Raw genomic sequence first — 20,359 nt, forward strand, 5'->3', positions numbered from 1 at the left:
CTTCATACAGCCTAGCCGCTTGCTAGCCAACTAGCTGTCATGACTGTTATGGACTCCTGTTATGAATGCTCTATGCATGGCCTTGACCTCAGACGGGGGGGTTCATGTGAATGTTGCCGAACATACTCTGCTCGGTCTCCTGTGCTACTGTGATCTGCATGGGTGTTAAGGCTCTATGTCATATTGTAGTGGATTTTAAAAGGACAAAGGTCAGATGATTCCCATAGCAACCACAGCCATGAATACCTTTATTATAATTAGTTCGCTTCCATCACAGGAAATGAATGATTATACCAACAAGAGTAGCCAACTATAAGTTACATCTCAGTAGGAATGTTAAAGCAATATTACAACCCCCCATAAAGTCATGTTCACATTTCATTACTGTCTACTTGAAAGTTCTGACAAAAGGTGTATCGTAAAAAGTCATTGTTACAGCAAACATGAACATTTATTTTTAGTGTTGACGCCTCAAATATGCAGGGCGAAAATACACAGGAGGAGATATACTGTACATAAACAGAGACCTACATCTACATTGGACATACATTCTGTTACCAAGAAGGAAAAAATAAAACAGTAGGCAAAATGGCCACCAAGCCATCACATGGAATAATCAGTTGTTATTTCCCAACAAGGTGTCAATAACAAGCACTGCAGTTCTCTTTAATGCCATCCATGCCTCACACTCAAAAACATATCTCCTCTTTTCCTCTCTGTTGTTTTCAGTCAGAGTCAAAAATATGCAGACAAATATGAAACAACAAAATGTCTTCTTCCTCTGAGCCCTTTGTTTTTACACACGCTATACACGGAGAGGAGAGGCAAGGCGAGGAGGGGGTAAGTCACCCCTCTCCTGGTCTGGAGTATCAAAAGGAGGTCTAGAATTTGAAGAGGTCTATGAAGTGCTGAGGTGAAACAGGCACGAGGCAGTTGTCGGGATTGTTGGCTGTACAAGGATGTCCAGAGTCCTAGGAGACAGGAGGGAGAGCCATTGTTACTATACTATAGCATCACACATTCATACGAGTTCTATGTCAGACAGGACAACAGTGCCTAAAATACATTTTCTCAAATAAAATAAAAATCACAACCGTAGTCATTTTCAAAGCAAAAAAAGCATAACAAACCAGAAGACGAGTGACAACAAGCCGAGTCTAAAACATAATTCATCACCAGGACAACAGAAAACAAAATGGTGGCCAGAGAGTCAGACATGAGGGGAAGGAAAGTACCTTGAATAATAAGGCAAGGTGGCAGTCCTTTAGGGGTCAGGGACAAGTACATGGGGAGTCAGGAAGAGAGGCAGGAAGTAAGGAACAAGAGAGGGATGGAGAGGGATGCAGAAAGGTTAAAAGATTAGAAACAGAAGGAGGCTGGATGGGAGGCTGTATGGTTCTAACAAAGCCTTGGTTGGCACTGAGAGGAAAGAGGGGTCAATCTACAATGCCAGAGGAGAAATAGAAGGCACATTTCTCTAAATTTAGGAGAGTTACAGTACTTGCAGGAGGAGCCCAGAACAATACTCAGGTTGTTTAAAGTCTAGTACTGCTTCATAACACTAGTTAGTGGTGAGAGGAACTGGCAAGGTGATGTACTCATATGGGCTCAGCCTGCTCACACATTTGAGTCTTAATAGCAATGGTGTGACCAGTCCTTCTATTCATGAGCATCATAAGTGGGGCTATAAAGGTGAAACAAATATTCATAACAGTCATTAACAATAACCTTGCTATAACCCATGCTTTTGAATGAAATGTCGGTTTCTTATAAGGAAAATAGGTCAAATCTGTCAATGAGGGTTAGTCAGTTCATTCATTGGTCTTTGATCCGCATGTGAATAATTTGTCTGGTTTCACAGATTAGTTTCCTCCTTAGGTTCGGGATTAGCACAGTCATAAGCATTAACGTTAGCAAACTAAAGCCCAACCAACATGCTAAACCTGTAGATCCCCAGGGAATAGTCCATTTATAGTGTAGAAAACGTTAATTATTCATGTTCTGGGTTCAACTGAAAAGGTTTTTAAAAGGGTAACTCAAACTTAAAAGGTCCTGGGCTGGCGCGGTTACACGTGGTCTTCGGTTGCGGGGCCAGTTGGATGTACTGCTAAAATCTCTAAAATGACGTTGGAGGCAGCTTATGGTAGATAAATTAACATTCAATTCCCTGGCAACAGCTCTGGTGGACATTCCTGCTGTCAGCATCCCAATTGCACACTCCCTCAAAGCTGGAGAAATCTGTGGCATTGTGTTGTGTGACAAAACTGCACATTTTTTAGAGTGGACTTTTATTGTCCCCAGCACAAGGTGCACCATAGTAACGATCATGCTGTTTAACCATCTTCTTGATATGACACACCTGTCAGGTGGATGGATTATCTTGGCAAAAGAGAAATGCTCAGTAACAGGGATGGAAACACATTTGTGCACAGAATTTGAGAGAAATAATATATTGTGCATATGGAACTTTGCTGGAATCTTATATTTCATTTCATCTCATGAATCATGACAAACACTTTACATGTTGCATTTATATTTTTGTTCTGTATATATGAAGACCAGAATTGACTTGCTTCACTATAATTAAGCCTAAAACATCTGGCTTTCAAATTACTTAAAAAAAAAAAAATGAATCAAAAAAACAAAATCATGAAAATTACTAAGGGCTGAGGTAAGAGGAATGTGCTAAAGTTACATGCTGCTAGCAAAAAGGAGAGGGGCAGTTAAGCAGTTTGTTGGTTCTGGAAAAGAGGCTGGTTTTCTCCACCCAAATGATGAATCACTTCTAACACCATAAGTTGATAATTTATTTATTTAAAGTGCATAAACAAGTCTCAATACACAGAGAGACTATGTTGAATATTTTTGGGGGTGGTTGTGACTACACATTACTGATAAAGATTGTTTTGGCTGTACATTTTACTCACAGTACATCCCTGTCCAGCTCCCGAGAACCCAACGGGGGCATACAGCCATCCCTAGGGTTCTAAGGTGAATGTATATGGACCACCGCTGGCTACATGTGGACTACAATCCCAATGCTCCGTTTTAATGCTTAGAAGGGTCTTTCTATAAACTAGGGTACCAGTGAGGATGTTTTTTCTCTCATGTCATTACATTAAATATAGGGGGGGGGGTGTCACAGCTATATAGCCAACCTATGTTTAACCCTTAATCATGGTTGGGGTCTTGACGGATTTGTCCAAAATCGTGTGACAACTTACTTCTCTCCTTGCATTTATGGCAGTGTAAGCTGTCGTTATATCATATGCTAATCATTAAATCAGTTAAATTAGACATTGTATTTGAACCCTGTAAGAATCCTGGACCGAGCTGTCAAGAGTTTTTTGTATAGAGATCTCAGAAATGTGAAACTACGTTTAGTGTCTCCTTATGTTAAGGGGTGAAAACAGTTTATGGGCACACAAATCAAAAATAATGTATGCATTGCAAAATCAAATGGTTCTAACAAAAAGAGTCACCTTACATTTATACACTGCTCAAAAAAAATAAACACTTAAACAACACAATGTAACTCCAAGTCAATCACACTTCTGTGAAATCAAACTGTCCACTTAGGAAGCAACACTGATTGACAATAAATTCCACATGCTGTTGTGCAAATGGAATAGACCACAGGTGGAAATTATAGGCAATTAGCAAGACATTCCCAATAAAGGAGTGGTTCTGCAGGTGGTGACCACAGACCACTTAGTTCCTATGCTTCCTGGCTGATGTTTTGGTCACTTTTGAATGCTGGCGGTGCTTTCACTCTAGTGGTAGCATGAGACGGTAGTGCAGCTCATCCACGATGGCACATCAATGCGAGCTGTGGCAAGAAGGTTTGCTGTGTCTGTCAGCGTAGTGTCCAGAGCATGGAGGCGCTACCAGGAGACAGGCCAGTACATGTGCTTTTAACGGACCTCTGAGACTATCACAGTGCAGGTGCATTTATACGGAGACTTGATTACACACAGGTGGATTGTATTTATCATCATTAGTCATTTAGGTCAACATTGGATCATTCAGAGATCCTCACTGAACTTCTGGAGAGAGTTTGCTGCACTGAAAGTAAAGGGGCTGAATAATTTTGCACGCCCAATTTTTCAGTTTTTGATTTGTTAAAAAAGTTTGAAATATCCAATAAATGTCGTTCCACTTCATGATTGTGTCCCACTTGTTGTTGATTCTTCACAAAAAAATACAGTTTTATATCTTTATGTTTGAAGCCTGAAATGTGGCAAAAGGTCGCAAAGTTCAAGGGGGCCGAATACTTTCGCATGCACTGTACCTGGCCTGATGACTCCTGGCTGTCCCCAGTCCACCTGGTCATACTGCTGTTCCAGTTTCAACTGTTCTGCCTGCGGTTATAGACCCCTGACCTGTTCACCTGACGTGCTGCCTTATCCTGGACCGACTGTCTTGACCTCTGACTGCTCTGACTGCTGACCTGTTGCACCCTCTACAACCATGGATTATTATTTTACCCTGCTGGTCATCTAAGAATGATTGAACATCTAGACGAACAATCTGGCTTTAAAATGTACTCTTATAATCTCCACCTGGCACAGCCAGAAGATGACTGACTGGCCCCCCCTCAGAGCCTGGTTCCTCTCTAAGTTTCTTCCTAGGTTCCTGTCTTTCTAGGGAGTTTTTCCTAGCCACCGTGCTTCTACATCTGCATTGCTTGCTGTTTGGAGTTTTAGGCTGGGTTTCTATATAGCACTTTGTGACATTTGGCTTTATAAATACATTTGATAGGTTGTTGTATAGGTGGTTATGAGGCGATTTGCACATATTCACTTTTATTCCTCTAAGAACACATGAAACTACATGAAAATCCTTTTGATTTTTGTTTCATACGATTTTGAAATGTTGATCCCAATGTCACACATTGTCCCCATTGTTCATAGAAAGACCCAGACACATGAATAATCCTTGCTGGCGATACAGTTTTGGAAACTTTTGGAACTTCACTTTCATATCAGCGAGAAATAATCTTTCAAATACAAAATATACTTACTGTACGCAGTTTTAGCACAATAACAGCCTCCAGCTGACATCCTCCCACCTTGCGCTCACATTTCCAATGGCGAAGGCAGGAAGTGTCTTTCTGGAAGCATGCATTATTCACAACAGTCATGTGCAACTGTGCTAAAACTGCATACAGTAAGTGTATCTTTTGGAATTGAAAAATAATTTCTCGCTGATATGAAAGTCAAGTCCCAAATGTTTCCAAAGCCGTATCACAAGTGGGCATTTCCCTCTTTACGGCAGAAACATTTGTGAATCGACGGAAATGCGCTACCGTCCTCTAAAGGGTAAAACTCAGTCCTGAGCTGACCCCAAACCCCATAAACACAGCCAAAGGTCACCATGACATCACATACAAAGATTTCTCCTGGCTCGGACTCAAAAACTCACTCTCCACTTTGAAACTTTATTTTACATTTTAGTTTACTTTTCCTTCTTGATAAGCACATTGCGAACTTGTAAAAATGCTTAATAAATCTAATATTAATATCAACCTAAAAATAGGCATATGTATTATGGGAGTCCCCCTGATATGCAGCTATGTAACCCATAATACGTGTCCGGAATGGCACCCTATTCCCTATGGGCCCAGGTCAAAAGTAGTGCACTATGTAGGGAATAGGGTGCCATTTGAGATGCTGTCATATTGTCTAGTGTGTCTTCTTGTTCTTACCTTCCAGAAGAGGATGCTACAGTGTCTGCAGAAGTGCAGTGTGTCTCCGTACTGCTCTCTCTTGGGGTAATATTTCTGTAGGGTGTAGTACATGACCTTCCAGTCCACATGGCCCCTCTCTGACAAGATCAGATGCCTGCAGAACTACACACACAAGGAGAAAACACGGTTGACACCAGGGGGAAAGGAAAGAAAGAGATGCTATGGTAACTCCGAAGGGTAATTCCTGAGTTATTTTCTAAATGACCACCATTTCATGTTCAACTCCATAGACCTTATGTAGAATGCCTCCCTTATTTTAAATGTGGCAACACTGCACTCTGGTGGTCACTGTGTACTACTCACTGAACATGACCCTGTATTCAAGCAGTTTGTGACACTGATTACATTGAATGCCATGTTTAGATACCCAGTGACTTCTACCTGTTTCTCTGCAAAGTGAAACTGGCACAGCTTCTTCCACAGGTGCCGGTCCTCACTGAGCATGTGAAGAGTGGGCGTGGCCTGTCCCAGGTTGATGATGTCACAGGCGTCGGAGAACTTGTACAGGATGTTGTTCTGCATGTCTAGCGGCAGGTCACGCAGCGTCATCCCATTGGACATTTGCTGGGGGGGGAGAAATATACGTATGTTGAAACTATGGCAAGATTGTCACATAACTACCAGGTCAATTATCCTCCAAGCAAGAGGTCTCTCGTCTCTTGAAACTAAACAGACGGCACTCGTCTAAGTACAGAAGACATAACTTTTTACAAAGCCAACATTAACCACCTTGATAATGAGACAGAAAACTAACCAGTCTATCTCTGAAGCCTAGCCAGTCTGATTTAGATTCAGCCAAACATCAGAACAAGATATCAAGGATATCCCAGGCTGGCTGGGGCTGCAGCATTCCACTACACAATACAACACTGAGAGGACCCGATGACTGACGCTGTCACCGTGCCAAATCATATCAATATCAAATGTTATTGGTCACAGACGTAATTAGCAGATATTGCGGGTGTAGCTAAATTCTTTTGCTTCTAGCTCCGACAGTGCAGTAATATCTAACAAGTAATATCTAACAAATTACACAACATATACCCAATACACACAAATCTAAGTAGGAATGAATTAAGACGTTATACATATGGACGAGCGATTTCAAGGTGGAACGGACTAAGATACTGTAGAACAGTATAGAAAACAGTATAAACACATGAGATGAGTAATGCAAGATATGTAAACATTAAGTGAATGAGATACCGTAGAATAGTATAGAATACAATATATACATACAAGATGAGTAATGCAAGATATGTAAACATTATTAAAGTGACTAGTGAGTGTTCCATTCCTTAAAAAGTGGCCAGTGATTCCTAGTCTATGCCTATAGGCAGCAGTCTTTAATGTGCTAGTGATGGCTGTTTAACAGTCTGATGGCCTTGAGACAGGAGCTGTTTTTCAGTCTCCCGGTCCCAGCTTTGATGCACCTGTACTGACCTCGCCTTCTGGATGATAGCGGGGTGAACAGGCAGTGGCTCGGGTGGTTAATGTCCTTGATGATCTTTTTGGCCTTCCTGTGACAAGGGGTGCTGTAGGTGTTCTGGAGGGCGCGTAGTTTGCCCCCGGTAATGCGTTGGGCAGACCGCACCACCCGATCATCAGTTTTGTTGATGTTGAGTGAGAGGTTGTTTTCCAGGCACCACACTCCCAGAGCCCTCATCTCCTCCCTGTAGACAATCTCGTCATCGTTGGTAATCAAGCCCACTACAGTTGTGTCTTCTGCAAACTTGATGATCGAGTTGGATGCGTGCTTGGCCCCGCAGTCATGGATGAACAGGGAGTACAGGAGGGGGCTGAGCACGCACCTTTGTGGGGTCTCAGTGTTGAGGATCAGCGGACTGGAGGGGATGTTTCCTACCTTCACCACCTGGGGGCTGCCCGTCAGGAAGTCCAGGACCCAATTGCACAGTGCGTGGTTCAGACCCAGGGCCTCAAGCTTAATGATGAGCTTGGAGGGTACTATGGTGTTGAATGCTTAGCTATAGTCAATAAACAGCATTCTTACATAGGTACCTCTTGTCCCCCCCCATACTCTACCTTGGGTATCTGCAGGTTGTTGAGCTGCTGCTGCCAGTTGAGGATGGTCTCCAGCCTGCAGACCCAGATGTTGATGTTGCCCACCAGGACAGACTTGCCCATGCCTCGGGTCAGGATGCACAGGGTGGAGCTCAGGTCCTGCAGCAGCTCCTTGATAAGGCGAGGGTTATGATGGTCCTCCAGAACTGGACACAAAGAGAGAACAAACACAGTGTAAAACAGTGTAAAAAAAACACCCTATAACTACATCAATATTCACTGTCGTTCATACCAGGTCTCTCGAGAGATAAATGTTATGTTTTTGTAATGGAAGAAACGTAGTCAAATTCAATATAAATATATATATATATATATTTTTTTAACTGTACAGGAAAATCTTTGTCAAAAGTCGAAGCATTTTACCATTACTCCCAAAGCAAAACCACCATTTGAAGAACGTACTGTACTCTCAAGGCATGCATGAAGCCCAAGCAAAATAGGTCTTTATATACTGCAGCTAATTCATGTTTTCCTTCCTGAGGCATGTGGTTGTGTGACCTAAAGCTTAGATCTGATGGCTCCTTTGATCCGCCCGGCAACAGCAGCTCAGTAATGACGGGGCACTACAGCTGTGTGGTTTAGTGGCGGGACAATCACTGACAAGGCAGCAGTGGGACCGGGTCTACTGCCACACTGACGAGACCAAACAATGCCAAGAAACCCAGTATTAGACTGTCAGTTTGAGGGCATAGAATTGAGAACAGAGAGACGTGTTGTTCTCAGAGAAAGCATGAGGCTGCATTTCACTTCTCCAACCAGGGAGCAGTGCCAACACTAATGTAAGTATGGCTCAGAGCTAAAACCAGGGGCTGTGCCATTAGGCAATGTGCTGTGGTTACACGGTGTTATTCTGACAGGCCATTAAGTACAGACCAGGGAGGTACAGCATGATGAGGACATATCCCTCTCCGTCTCGCTCACCCTTCCGTACGATCTTCTCCAGCACATTGAAGTAGTTCTTCTGAGCTGCTCCACTGAGGGACGGCAGCTGAGACCTGGCTATGAGCTGGAGGAGCTGCACAGAGGGAGAGCGAGAGGGTAAGAGAGAGGGAAGTAAAAGAGTGAGAGGACAGGACACAAACCAAGGACTGGTATCAACACATATCCAGTAGTATTGATACACGCAGTTTTAGTGATCAAGCTAAATCATGCTTATAATTCAGATAGTTAGCCAACAGCTTACTTTTGCCACATAGGTAAATCTCTGGATGTCCTGAGTGGCACTGGAAAAATCTAGACGGTTGAAGGCTTCCCCTAGCGTGCAGTATCCATGTCTCTAAGGTCATAACACAAACTTAATTACCAAAACACATACCATGTATGGTAAAGAGTAGAATGGGCAATAAACAAAATCTAGTGGACATTCTCAGTATTATTTACTGTCCATTAAATTTAGCATAAACAGTGTATCCACATGCCAGGTCTTGGGTTGCACTGTTATATGGTGCGGTTGACCTAAACTTTCCTCACCTCTCTTGTGCTCTCCTTCTGAACATAGATCCACTTCTCCTGGTAAACAACTGGGAAAAGAGAGAAAAGAAAACCGAGTCAAAGAGATTTACTTTGCTATTTATCAGAACTATTTTGTTAAACCACAGTTGCCAAACCTCATGCTAGCTGGCTAGCATTCCTAATAGCTCGTGGTTGGCCATTTTCCCCCAAAGACCTTTAATGGGAATAAGATGGCTGCGGTCAGTGCTACTCACACTGTGATTTGGTGTTGTTATTGTAGAAGTCTTTTTTCCTCTTTTTGGCGACTACCTCGCACACATTTCCAGTAAACAGATTCTCTTTGTTTTCATCGCAGAGCCTGTTTCAGAAAGACAAGGTAAACATGAAAGGAGTGAGTTAATAATATTGTTTATGAGTGTTGGCATGTTGGACGTCAGTGTATTTATGTAACAAACTAAGTGGCTGTCCACACTGCAGAAGGCCACAGCCTGGCCATGCCCAGATGACTGCCTGACTACCTCTCTGAGGTGATTAAGACTGGCACAGCCCTGATCTGACCTGGCTGACCTCTTGTTTCTCAAAAAGACTCATGGAGAAGGTCAGGGACTATTTTCCGACCATAACATCAGCTCTAATGCTGGACAAGATCTGCTAATCTCTTTATCTAGGAAACCACTTTCAGATAAACACTAAACTTCAGATTTCCGTAAATCTCTGACTTGCATTGATGCCAGGGTGTGTATATGACTGTATTCCAATAGGTCACAGATCACAGCTTGTATCACTGTCATTGTATCATTGAGGCAAGCATAAGATATCTAGCAGCAAATCAACTTCCCATCACAGGCAGCTAATCTCAAAATCCAGATTATACCGCAACTATCAACTTCCTACAGTCCTGGTCTATGTTCCGTGTGTACCCGTGGCTACACGGCTGCCTGTGGAGTGGCAGAGTATGCCTTGTTTTGCATTCATGGCTACAATTCATAGTGATACTTCTGTTGGGGCTACGCTTAGGGGACGTTTCAGTACTCGGACAAATTTCAGATTACATCTTCAAACAGGTTTGTGAAAGTATGGCTCGAGGCCAGTATCTCCGAGGGCTCCAGTATACTAAAACACAAATTATGAATGTACTTTTTCTTGCCCAACTCAGACCATATGATAATATTCCTGCACTGCCACGTAGGCCAAAGGAATGAACTGAAAATAAATAGATTAAATCAATAAAACTTCTGGTCTTGCCCTTGACAGAGATTGGTTTGCCCTCTTTGTATCAGCAGAGCTTTCATTACTCCCACTGGACTTCATTACATTTCAAATATATGGCAACAGGCTTTAATCCTCAGTCCAACAGCATACCTGTACCACAGGGAAATGTATTGGCTCTATCAGTCAGGCTTTCAAAATATATTTTAAAGGCTGTAAAAACTATTTCCCAGATTAAATAGTCACATGTTCTCCATAAAATGAGTTTATAGTGATTTGGGTGAACTACCTCTTTAACCCCTAGTCCATGTTGTTGCTCCAAAATGGTTTTGTGGTTGTTGCTACTGTTATCTGGAACATAGTGCATCTGGAACTTCATTGACCATCACCTTGCTCTGATCTCTATGGGTGTTGCGTTCTCTCTCTACACAGACAATCAGCAGGTTTAATGAGGACTGGCTGCTAGATCAAAGTGAGTGGTCCACTGATGCTCTCTATGCATTAGTAATACATGTGCTCAGCCTTACCACGTAACCATCTCAGGAGCAGAGCTCTGAGACTCTCCCTCCAGCCTGTCTCAGATCCACACAGACTGACCACAGGTAGGGGGCTGGAGATGAAGCAATTCATTGGTGTGGATCAATTTTTTTTGCATGTGACACATGCAGCTTATCCAGGCTGGAGGCTAATTCAGGACGTTTTATGCACTGGTCCCACTGCTTAAAGCACGAACGAGCGCACACACACACACACACACACACACACAAATCAGTAACAGGGAATTAGAGGTCAGGAATGCAATGAACTAACATTTCACAGAGGATTCTCACTGCAGCATGCCTGGACAGAGAAGGAATAACAAAAACCCTCAGACAAGAGGAACAGAGCAATGTTGGCTCTGAAACTACTCAAAATATACTCTGTACAGTCAATGTGGGGCTTTGACAGTCGATGTTTACCTTTTACATGGCATCAGCTAAATGACTGAGAGAGAGCTGAACTACTGTGTTGGACTTGGATCAGTACATTAGCAGGCATAATGATGTCGGTCTGTGGGAGTGTTTGTTTAGCAGTCAATGGCTACTGTATGATGTCATTGGCCTTTGAGTCGGGATGTTTTTTAGAGGAGTCACTGAGAGGAAATTATGTCATTGGTTATTGTGTTGTGCAATGTCATCATCTGTTTTTCTGTGAGGTATTATTAGGATGTTTATTGTCAACTGTTGTACTGTGAGGTACTGGATGGCCAACTCCTAGATTTGATGACACCATTAAAAAAAAAAGGTACTCTGCGACTAGCCTATACTATTATAACCATCTGAGATAAATAGCGACTGCATCACCACAACAACAACAAAAAACGATAACAATCAGATGTAATACTCTGCCACTTCCAAACAGAAGATTTTTATTTTTCCAAATCTGTTTTGTTTGTCTAGACTGGAGCACCACAGGCGTTAGACAGAGCTAGGTCTGAATGGGAAAACCCCTGGTCTAAAAGCCTCAGCATTCACTATCACCACAGTCCACAGGACATAACAGAACATGTTTCCTGCAGATAACAGGCCAGCACTCCTGCTGAGAGAAGTCAGACTGCCCAAAACCCCATTTTAACTGACAAGAGACAGACAAAAATAACTTGTTTGTAGCCACTGCTATTGTATAAAAGGCCATGCTGATTTGATGAACACAAGGACTCCCTGCATATTAAATCCTTCTACATCTCTTTATATGGCAATACAATGCAGGGTCAAACCCATGCACCCAATTATAGCATTCCATAAATATGAATCAGCCAGAAAACCTGAGAGAGAGGAGGGTAGGAAAACTCCTGGCAACTTTATTCAATAGGTTTGCTAGTGTATGTTAAATTGAACCACATGTCAGAACAGATGTGAGAGAGGGTGTTAATATTTCATTCAGTACAGATGTGGAACATTTTTACCTTAACTTACCCTGCCCTTATACTCAATTTAGGCTTCCCCACACCCAGGGTAAGTTGTGCCAAGAGATGAGAACACTTTTTTTAGACAAGCTATGTTTACATTAATGCAAATTATTTCCAGGGATCCACAACATCCTGAAATATATGTAGATATCTTTGTTAGAAAGAAAATTATATTTCTCTTGACATAGTGATGAAGGTAAAAAAATAAATAAAAAAATGGCACCTGATACCCCACTCTCCCCTACTGACTTATGAATCTGCCAGTCATGTCTATTTCACAATACAACTCTCCACAGGTTGCATAGCTGGGGACGGAATCTAAGAGAAACTAGACATGTTTGTATTGATGTGTGTGCCTGGGTATCCTCCTCCAGCTAGCGGGTATGGAGTCAGTTCCCTCAGACAATCAGTCAAACAAACAACTATTATCAGTATTCACACTTAATGTCTGACAGGCTGTGGGAGAAACAGGAACCGGACACATCTGTTTAAAAACACTCTGTCCTAGGGCCTCCCGGGTGGCGCAGTGGTTAAGGGTGCTGTACTGCAGCGCCAGCTGTGCCACCAGAGACTCTGGGTTCGCACTCAGGCTCTGTCGTAACCGTCCGCGACCGGGAGGTCCGTGGGGCGACGCACAATTGGCCTAGCGTCATCTGGGTTAGGGAGGGCCTGGCCGGTAGGGATATCCTTGTCTCATCTCGCACCAGCGACTCCTGTGGCGGGCCGGGCGCAGTGCACGCTAACCAAGGTTGCCAGGTGCACAATGTTTCCTCTGACACATGGGTGCGGCTGGCTTCCGGGTTGGATGTGCGCTGTGTTGGGTATCGGAGGACGCATGGCTTTCAACCTTCGTCTCTCCCGAACCCGTACGGGAGTTGTAGCGATGAGACAAGATAGTAGCTACTAACAATTGGATACCATGAAATTGGGGAGAGAAAAGGGGTAAAAAAAAAAAAAAAAAAAAAAAAAAAAAAAAAAACTGTCCTTAACCCACACTGATGATGATGATAACACAGAGATCTTTCTCAGTTTACCTTCATCCTATGGCACATCTTCACCAGTTGGATCTGTTTTATTAGGTGACTGACTCACTTTACTCCGAGACTTGCTTCAATAACCCTATCATTAAATGGTTAGAGCGTTAGGCCAGTAACCGAAAGGTTGCTGGATCAAATCCCCAAGCTGACGAGGTAAAAATCTGTAAGGCAGTTAACCCACTGTTCCCCGGGCGCTGTGGATGTTGATTAGGGTTGCACATTTTGGGGAATATTCAGAGGTGGAAACTTTCCATGGGAATTAATATGAATACCATTTAAAATGTAGATGTTTTTTGCATTTGATATATTTACCACATCATATGGAGACATAAACATAAACCTTATCATAAGTAGACATGATTGCAACGGGTGTTGCTGGGCAGCTTCAATGTGGTGCTCTTATTCTTCTCTTTGCTTGGTGAGGTAGATTGCTGCTATAACTTGATGACCCTCCACATACACTCTACAAGAGAGCCAAGGAAATGTTTGGGTATCCACTGTTTTCAGTGCCATTATGTCCTTGAGGAGCAGATTCAATGCATGAGCAGCACAGCCAATGGGTGTGATGTGAGGGTAGGACCCCTCCACTTTAGACCAAGCAGCCTTCATATTCGCAGCATTGTCTGTCACCAGTGCAAATGCATTCTGTGGTCCAAGGTCATTGATGACTGCCTTCAGCTCATCTGCAATGTAGAGATCAGTGTGTCTGTTGACCACCCACCACAGATGATTGCAATACAGTCTACTTTCTCTATGATTTGCTTGACCTTCACTTGAAGACTGAACTCTTTATCCAGCAAATGAGTTGATAAATGTCTGGTTAGAGGGGTGTATGCTGTGCAAAGAACATTCAGAAATCTCGTCCAATACACATTGCCTGTGAGCATCAGATATGAACCAGTTGCATACACAGCTCGAACAAGACATTCATCAGCATTTCTCTGACTACGTTCCTCCGTTGAGTCAAAAAAAAAATTCTGATTCCAGGATCATGAGCTGTTGCTATCAATAAGGTGTCCGATTCATCATTTTCACCTCCAATAGAAGTAGAGGGACTTTGTCAGAGATTGCTTGTTGTGAGTGCTGAGGGAAATGTATGCACATGGCCAGATGATTGTGCATTTTTGTTGCATTCTTCACATTTGATTTGGCACAGTTTATGCAAATGTACACAGCTTTTCCTAATACATTAGCTGCACTGACACATCAGATGGTGCCCGTGGCATTTTCCTGTAAAGATTAGGAAATAAATTAGTTAAAATACAATTCCATGTACAGATAAATAGTTAAGCAGCTAGATTAAACAACTCCTTTGTAAGATACATGTTTTAAAATGAAACCTGTATGGAAACAGGTGAATTTATACTCGGTTAGCAGGCTCATGCAAGCTAAACCCCACATGGTAGCAAAAACTAACTAGCAGAAATTGTTAACAAGTTATAAATGATTTAAACACACTGTGCTGTAGGCTACTATATACCAGTTAACAAAAAAGTATTTATGTCATATAAAATATATTCACCCCACCCAGTACCATAATCAAAACTTACCAGAAAGCATGTAGTCCTTGGCTCAGACAGTGTAGTAGTGTGGGCTCAATAGCATCTCATTAGTGTGCAAGATCTTGAGAATCAGCTGTACATGTGATGGAAGAATGCATTGTGCATGCAGAGGGTTGCAATTCCATTGAATTGGGGATAGTTTAACCAAAATATGCCACAAGACCTAGAATTGCCTTGTGTATACTAAGCAAAATTCCCAGGCTTAACTTCCCATGGAAAATTTCCAGAAAAATCCCTGAAATTTACTGGAAAGTTTCCAACCCTAATGTCGATTATGGTAGCCCCCCACACGTCTCCGATTCAGAGGGGTTTCCTAACCACCCACGCACACACACACACACACACACACACACACACACACACACACACACACACACACACGCGTGTTCAGTGGTGTAAAGGACTTAAGTAGTTTTTTGGGGTATTTGTACTTTACTATTCATATTTTTCTACAACTTTTACTCCACAACATTCCTAAAGAAAATAATGAACGTTTTACTCCTTACATTTTCACTGACACCAAAAAGGACTCGTTACATTTCGAATGCTTAGCAGGACAGGAACATTTTATAATTCACACACTTATCAAGAGAACATCCATGGTCATCCCTACTGCCTATGATCTGGTAGACTCACTCAACACAAATGCTTCGTTGGTAAATTGTCTGAGTGTTGAAGTGTACCCCCTGGCTCTCCTTACATTTAAATAAAGACAAATTGTGCCATCTGGGTTGCTTAAAATAAGGAATTTGAAATTATTTATACTTTCACTTTTGATACTTAAGTATATTTTAGCGATTACATTTACTTTTGAAACTTAACTATATTTAAAACCAAATACTTTTACTCAAGTAATATTTTACTGGGTGACTTTCACTTGAATCATTTTATTTTAAAAGACATCTTTACTTTTACTAAAGTGCATCTATGACACTTGGCTACTTTTCCCCACCACTGCACACGTTTCAGTGAGGAAAGCCATTGGATCAGTAATAAATGGCAGACTACATCTCTGCTCAAAACCCTGTTTTTCAATGGAAACCAATATCCAAATGGTGAAATAGAGTGTGGGGAGTGACAATGGTAGATTCTTCATACAGAAAGGCTACCAGATGCTGCTTGAATGTACAGAACAGCTAATACAAGACAATATCATAGATGGTGCAGGGTGTCATGTAAATATCTATTATTTTGAGCATTTTTTATTTTTGTGATGAAATTTACATGACACAGGGCTTTTAATGAGGATCATTTCAAGCATATGAGCATCCGTTGATTCATTGTATAGTTCATCTGCAATGGAGCCAAAAAGCAAAGGCTATAGCCAACTTTATTAGATTTAATACTAACCAATCAAAACAGAGTCAACGTCAATTGTCATCGATCTGAATGATAAGACTTTACATGAACTAGATTTATTTCACATGGTTATATTACTGACATGTGTATGAACGTTATTATACATTTTTTAAAGGTGGCATACTTTGTGTGTTCTACAAATCAACTCAAGCATACAGCAACTCATGAGAAACAGGCAGAGTAGTATATATACACACACCCAGTACAAGTCAAAAGTTTGGACACCTACTCATTCAAGGGTTCTTCTTCATTTGGAAGATTTTCTACATCGTAGAATAATATCAAAGTTATCAAAACTATGAAATAACACATATGGAATAATGTAGTAACCCCCCCAAAAAATGAAGTGTTAAACAAATCATTTTATATATTTGAGATTCTTCAAAGTAGCCACCCTTTGCACACTCTTGGCATTCTCTCAAACAGCTTCACCTGGAATGTGTTTCCAACATCCTTGAATGAGTTCCCTGGAATGCATTCCAATTAGCATGTGTGTCTTGTTAAAAGTACATTTGTAGAACAAATTATTATTTACAATGACGGCCTACTCCGGCCAAACAGTAACAACGCAGGGCCAATTTTGCACCACCCAGTTGGACTCCCAATCACGGCCGGTTGTGATACAGCCTGGAATCAAACCATGGTCTGTCGTGACACCTCTAGCACTGAGATGCTAGAGCCCTGCACCAGAGGTGCTGCATCAAAGCACTGCATCAGATGAACAGGCCTCCACAATCACCCAACCTCAACCCAATTGAAAAGGTTTTGGATGAGTTGGACCGCAGAGTGAAGGAAAAGCAGCAAACAGGTGCTCAGCATATATGGGAACTCCTTCAAGACTGTCAAGACTGTTGGAAAAGCATTCCAGGTGTAGCTGGTTGAGAGAATGCCAAGAGCATAGAAAAGCTGTCTAACATTTAATTTGATTTGTTTAACACTTTTTCAGTTTACTACATGATTCCATATGTTATTTCATAGTTTTGATGTCTTCACTATTATTCTACAATGTTGAACATAGTAAAAATAAAGAAAAACCCTTGAATGAGTTCGTGTGTCCAAAATGTTGACTGGTACTGTATGCATGTATATATCAATAGGTGAATTATTAAGAGCGATGAGGGCACGTACGTAAACGGCACTTACTCTTCCAAGTCTATTCCATTGTTGTTGTCCCTCAATTCATTTCCATAGAACTCGATCCTCTTCCAGCCATCCTCGGTTTTGATCCAGCTCCATCCTGGCGACCTCCAGTCCTGGCCCAAGAAAGGCATCCTTCACCTGGGGAATGTGCAAGGAGATGTTTGTGTAGCTAGCTGCTAGTTAGTTACTGTACCTGTGTGTGTGTATTGTTGTATTGCCACGGTTAAAATAAATCGCTGTGAGGAGAGATGACACATTTTAGATAGCGATTTCTAGTTCTTTTTTTAAATCAACATCAGTTGTCAACACTGTCGAATGTACAATAACGATAAAGTCATTGTTAAATATTGACTACTACTGCGGATATCTGTCAAGCACAGTTCTCTGGTTGAGCCGAGTTAGAAAAAGGCAGAGCAAATGACAGCTAACGTTAGCTCGCAAACTGATTATCCGGAAAAAGATTAACAGACTATAGAGACAGAGGACTATTGTGTTTCTTAGTTAAACATATATTTCCCAATAAAACAATCAAACCAAACTTACTTAGAGAGCGATTAGGTTGTTGAATTGAGAAACGCAGCTTTGCTCTGGAAATATTGACGGAAGTAAACATATCGTACAATAGAATGTGACACGCCTCCTGCCTTTCTGTGATTGGACGTGTTAGCTTTCTTTATCTTGTTGCTACCCGGAATTATATCGCTGATTGGCTGTCACTATTGTCAATCATTATCTTTTTTATCTACTGTGTTTTGCTAAGAAATTTGTATACACGTGATAGAAACCTCGCACATGTATCCGAGTGTATTGGTTTGGATATGGGGAAGGGATATAATGCCGAGCTTGCGAAACTGAACGGTATGGGTTGACTTCGTTCTAAGACATGTAATATTTTGATACCACTATAGGCTATTTAGCTCTGTCATGATATCCCAGTTACAAATCGTGACCTTGGGACTATAAGGTTCGATTTGACATTTTGGTTTTAAAAAAGTACATTGACAATAAAACAATTTTTAAATCAGAAAGTTATATCTGCGCAAACACCTTTTAACTTGGTGCTATACGGTTATATCAGCAATCCAATTACACAATTCTGGGTTGTCAATCAAAAATAATTGTATGTAAGGTGATATACAGTGCATTACGGACCCCTATACTCTTCCATATTTTGTTACCCTACAGCCTTATTCTAAAATGGATGAAAAAAATACATTTAAAAATGTAAATAAAAAGCAGAAATACCTTATTTACATACAGTACCAGTCAAGAGTGTGGACATGGCTACTCATTCAAGGGTTTTTATATATTTGGACTATTTTAGAATAATAGTGAAGACATCAAACATTGAAATAACACATATGGAATCTTATAGAAAGCAAAAAAGTGTTAAACAAATCCAAATATATTTTATATTTGAGATTCTTTATAAAGTAGCCACCTTTTGCCTTGATGACAGCTTTGCACACTCTTGGCATTCTATCAAGCAGCTTCATGAGTTAGCCACCAGGAACGAGTTTCAATGAACAGGTGTGCCTTGTTAAAAGTGAACTTGTTGAATTTCTTTCCTTCTTTATGCGTTTGAGCAAATCAGTTGTGTTGACAGTAGGTATACATAGGGTATAAGGTATACAGAAGACAGCCCTATTTGGTAAAATACCAAGTCCATATTATGGAAAGAACAGCTCAAATCAAATAAGCAAAGAGAAAAGACAGTCAATCATTATTTTAAGACATGAAGGTCAGTCAATCTGAAAAAGTTTCTTAAAAAAAAAAAAACATCAAGAGCTATGAGGAAACTGGCTCTCATGAAGCCTGCCACAGGAAAGGAAGACATAGAGTTACCTCTGGTGCAGAGGATACGTTCATTAGAGTTACCAGACTCAGAGATTGCAGCCCAAATAAATTCTTCACAGAGTTCAAGTAAGAGACACATCTCAACATCAACTGTTCAGAGGAGACTGCATGAATTGCTGCAAAGAAACCACTACTAAAGGACACCAATAAGAAGAGAAGAGACTTGCTTGGGTCAAGAAACACGAGCAATGGACATTAGACCGGTGGAAATGGAGTCCAAATTTTAGATTTTTGGTTCCAACCGCTGTCTTTGTGAGATGCAGAGTAGGTGAACGGATGATCTCTGCATGTCTGGTTCCCACCGTGAAGCATGGAGGAGGAGGTGTGATGGTGTGGAGGTTTTTTGCTGGTGACAGTGTCAGTGATTGATTTAGAATTCAAGGCACACTTAACCAGTATGGCTACTGTAGCGATACGCCATCCCATCTGGTTTGCGCTTAGTGGGACTATCATTTGTTTTTAAACAGGACAATGACCCAAAACACACCTCCAGGCTGTGTAATGGAGTGCTGCATCAGATGACCTGGCCTCCACAATCACCCAACCTCAACCCAATTGAGATGTTTTGGGATGAGTTGGACCACAGACTTAAGGAAAAGCAGCCAACAAGTGCTCAACATACAGTGCCTTGCGAAAGTATTCGGCCCACTTGAACTTTGCAACCTTTTGCCACATTTCAGGCTTCAAACATAAATATATATAGCTGTATTTTTTTGTGAAGAATCAACAACAAGTGGGACACAATCATGAAGTGGAACGACATTTATTGGATATTTCAAACTTTTTTAACAAATCAAAAACTGAAAAATTGTGCGTGTCTTCAGAAATTGCAGCCTAAATAAATGCTTCACAGAGTTCAAGTAAGAGACACATCTCAACATCAACTGTTCAGAGGAGACATTAGACCGGTGGAAATCTGTCCTTTGGTCTGGTGTCCAAATGGGAGATTTTTAGTTCCAACTGC

At 41.4% G+C, this 20,359-nt stretch overlaps 1 protein-coding gene across 1 annotated transcript; it reads right to left on the reverse strand.

The window, feature by feature from the left end:
- Positions 1-215: 215 nt before the first annotated feature.
- fbxo25 (F-box protein 25) lies at positions 216-18,165 on the reverse strand. Its single transcript, XM_064991251.1, has 10 exons — positions 18,082-18,165; positions 17,542-17,676; positions 9,538-9,641; positions 9,302-9,351; positions 9,015-9,107; positions 8,753-8,846; positions 7,793-7,977; positions 6,131-6,313; positions 5,708-5,851; positions 216-971 (listed from the first exon to the last, which is right to left on the reverse strand). The coding sequence occupies exons 2-10, from the start codon at positions 17,667-17,669 to the stop codon at positions 882-884; spliced, it is 1,071 nt and encodes a 356-aa protein (XP_064847323.1). The 5' UTR covers positions 17,670-17,676; positions 18,082-18,165; the 3' UTR covers positions 216-881.
- Between the last annotated feature and the right edge of the window lie 2,194 nt (positions 18,166-20,359).

Source organism: Oncorhynchus masou, chromosome 16 (assembly GCF_036934945.1).
Source record: "Oncorhynchus masou masou isolate Uvic2021 chromosome 16, UVic_Omas_1.1, whole genome shotgun sequence".
NCBI classification, from domain to species: Eukaryota; Metazoa; Chordata; class Actinopteri; order Salmoniformes; family Salmonidae; genus Oncorhynchus; species Oncorhynchus masou.

What these genes read in the sequence shown, in the direction of transcription:
- fbxo25 (XM_064991251.1), bottom strand. Translation starts at nt 17,669, where the DNA reads ATGCCTTTCTTGGGCCAGGACTGGAGGTCGCCAGGATGGAGCTGGATC. An exon ending in TAACAACACCAAATCACAGT is followed by an intron (nt 9,352 to 9,537) that starts GTGAGTAGCACT and finishes CTCTTTTCCCAG; the next exon opens with TTGTTTACCAGGAGAAGTGG. An exon ending in GTAGCATCCTCTTCTGGAAG is followed by an intron (nt 972 to 5,707) that starts GTAAGAACAAGA and finishes CCTGTCTCCTAG; the next exon opens with GACTCTGGACATCCTTGTAC.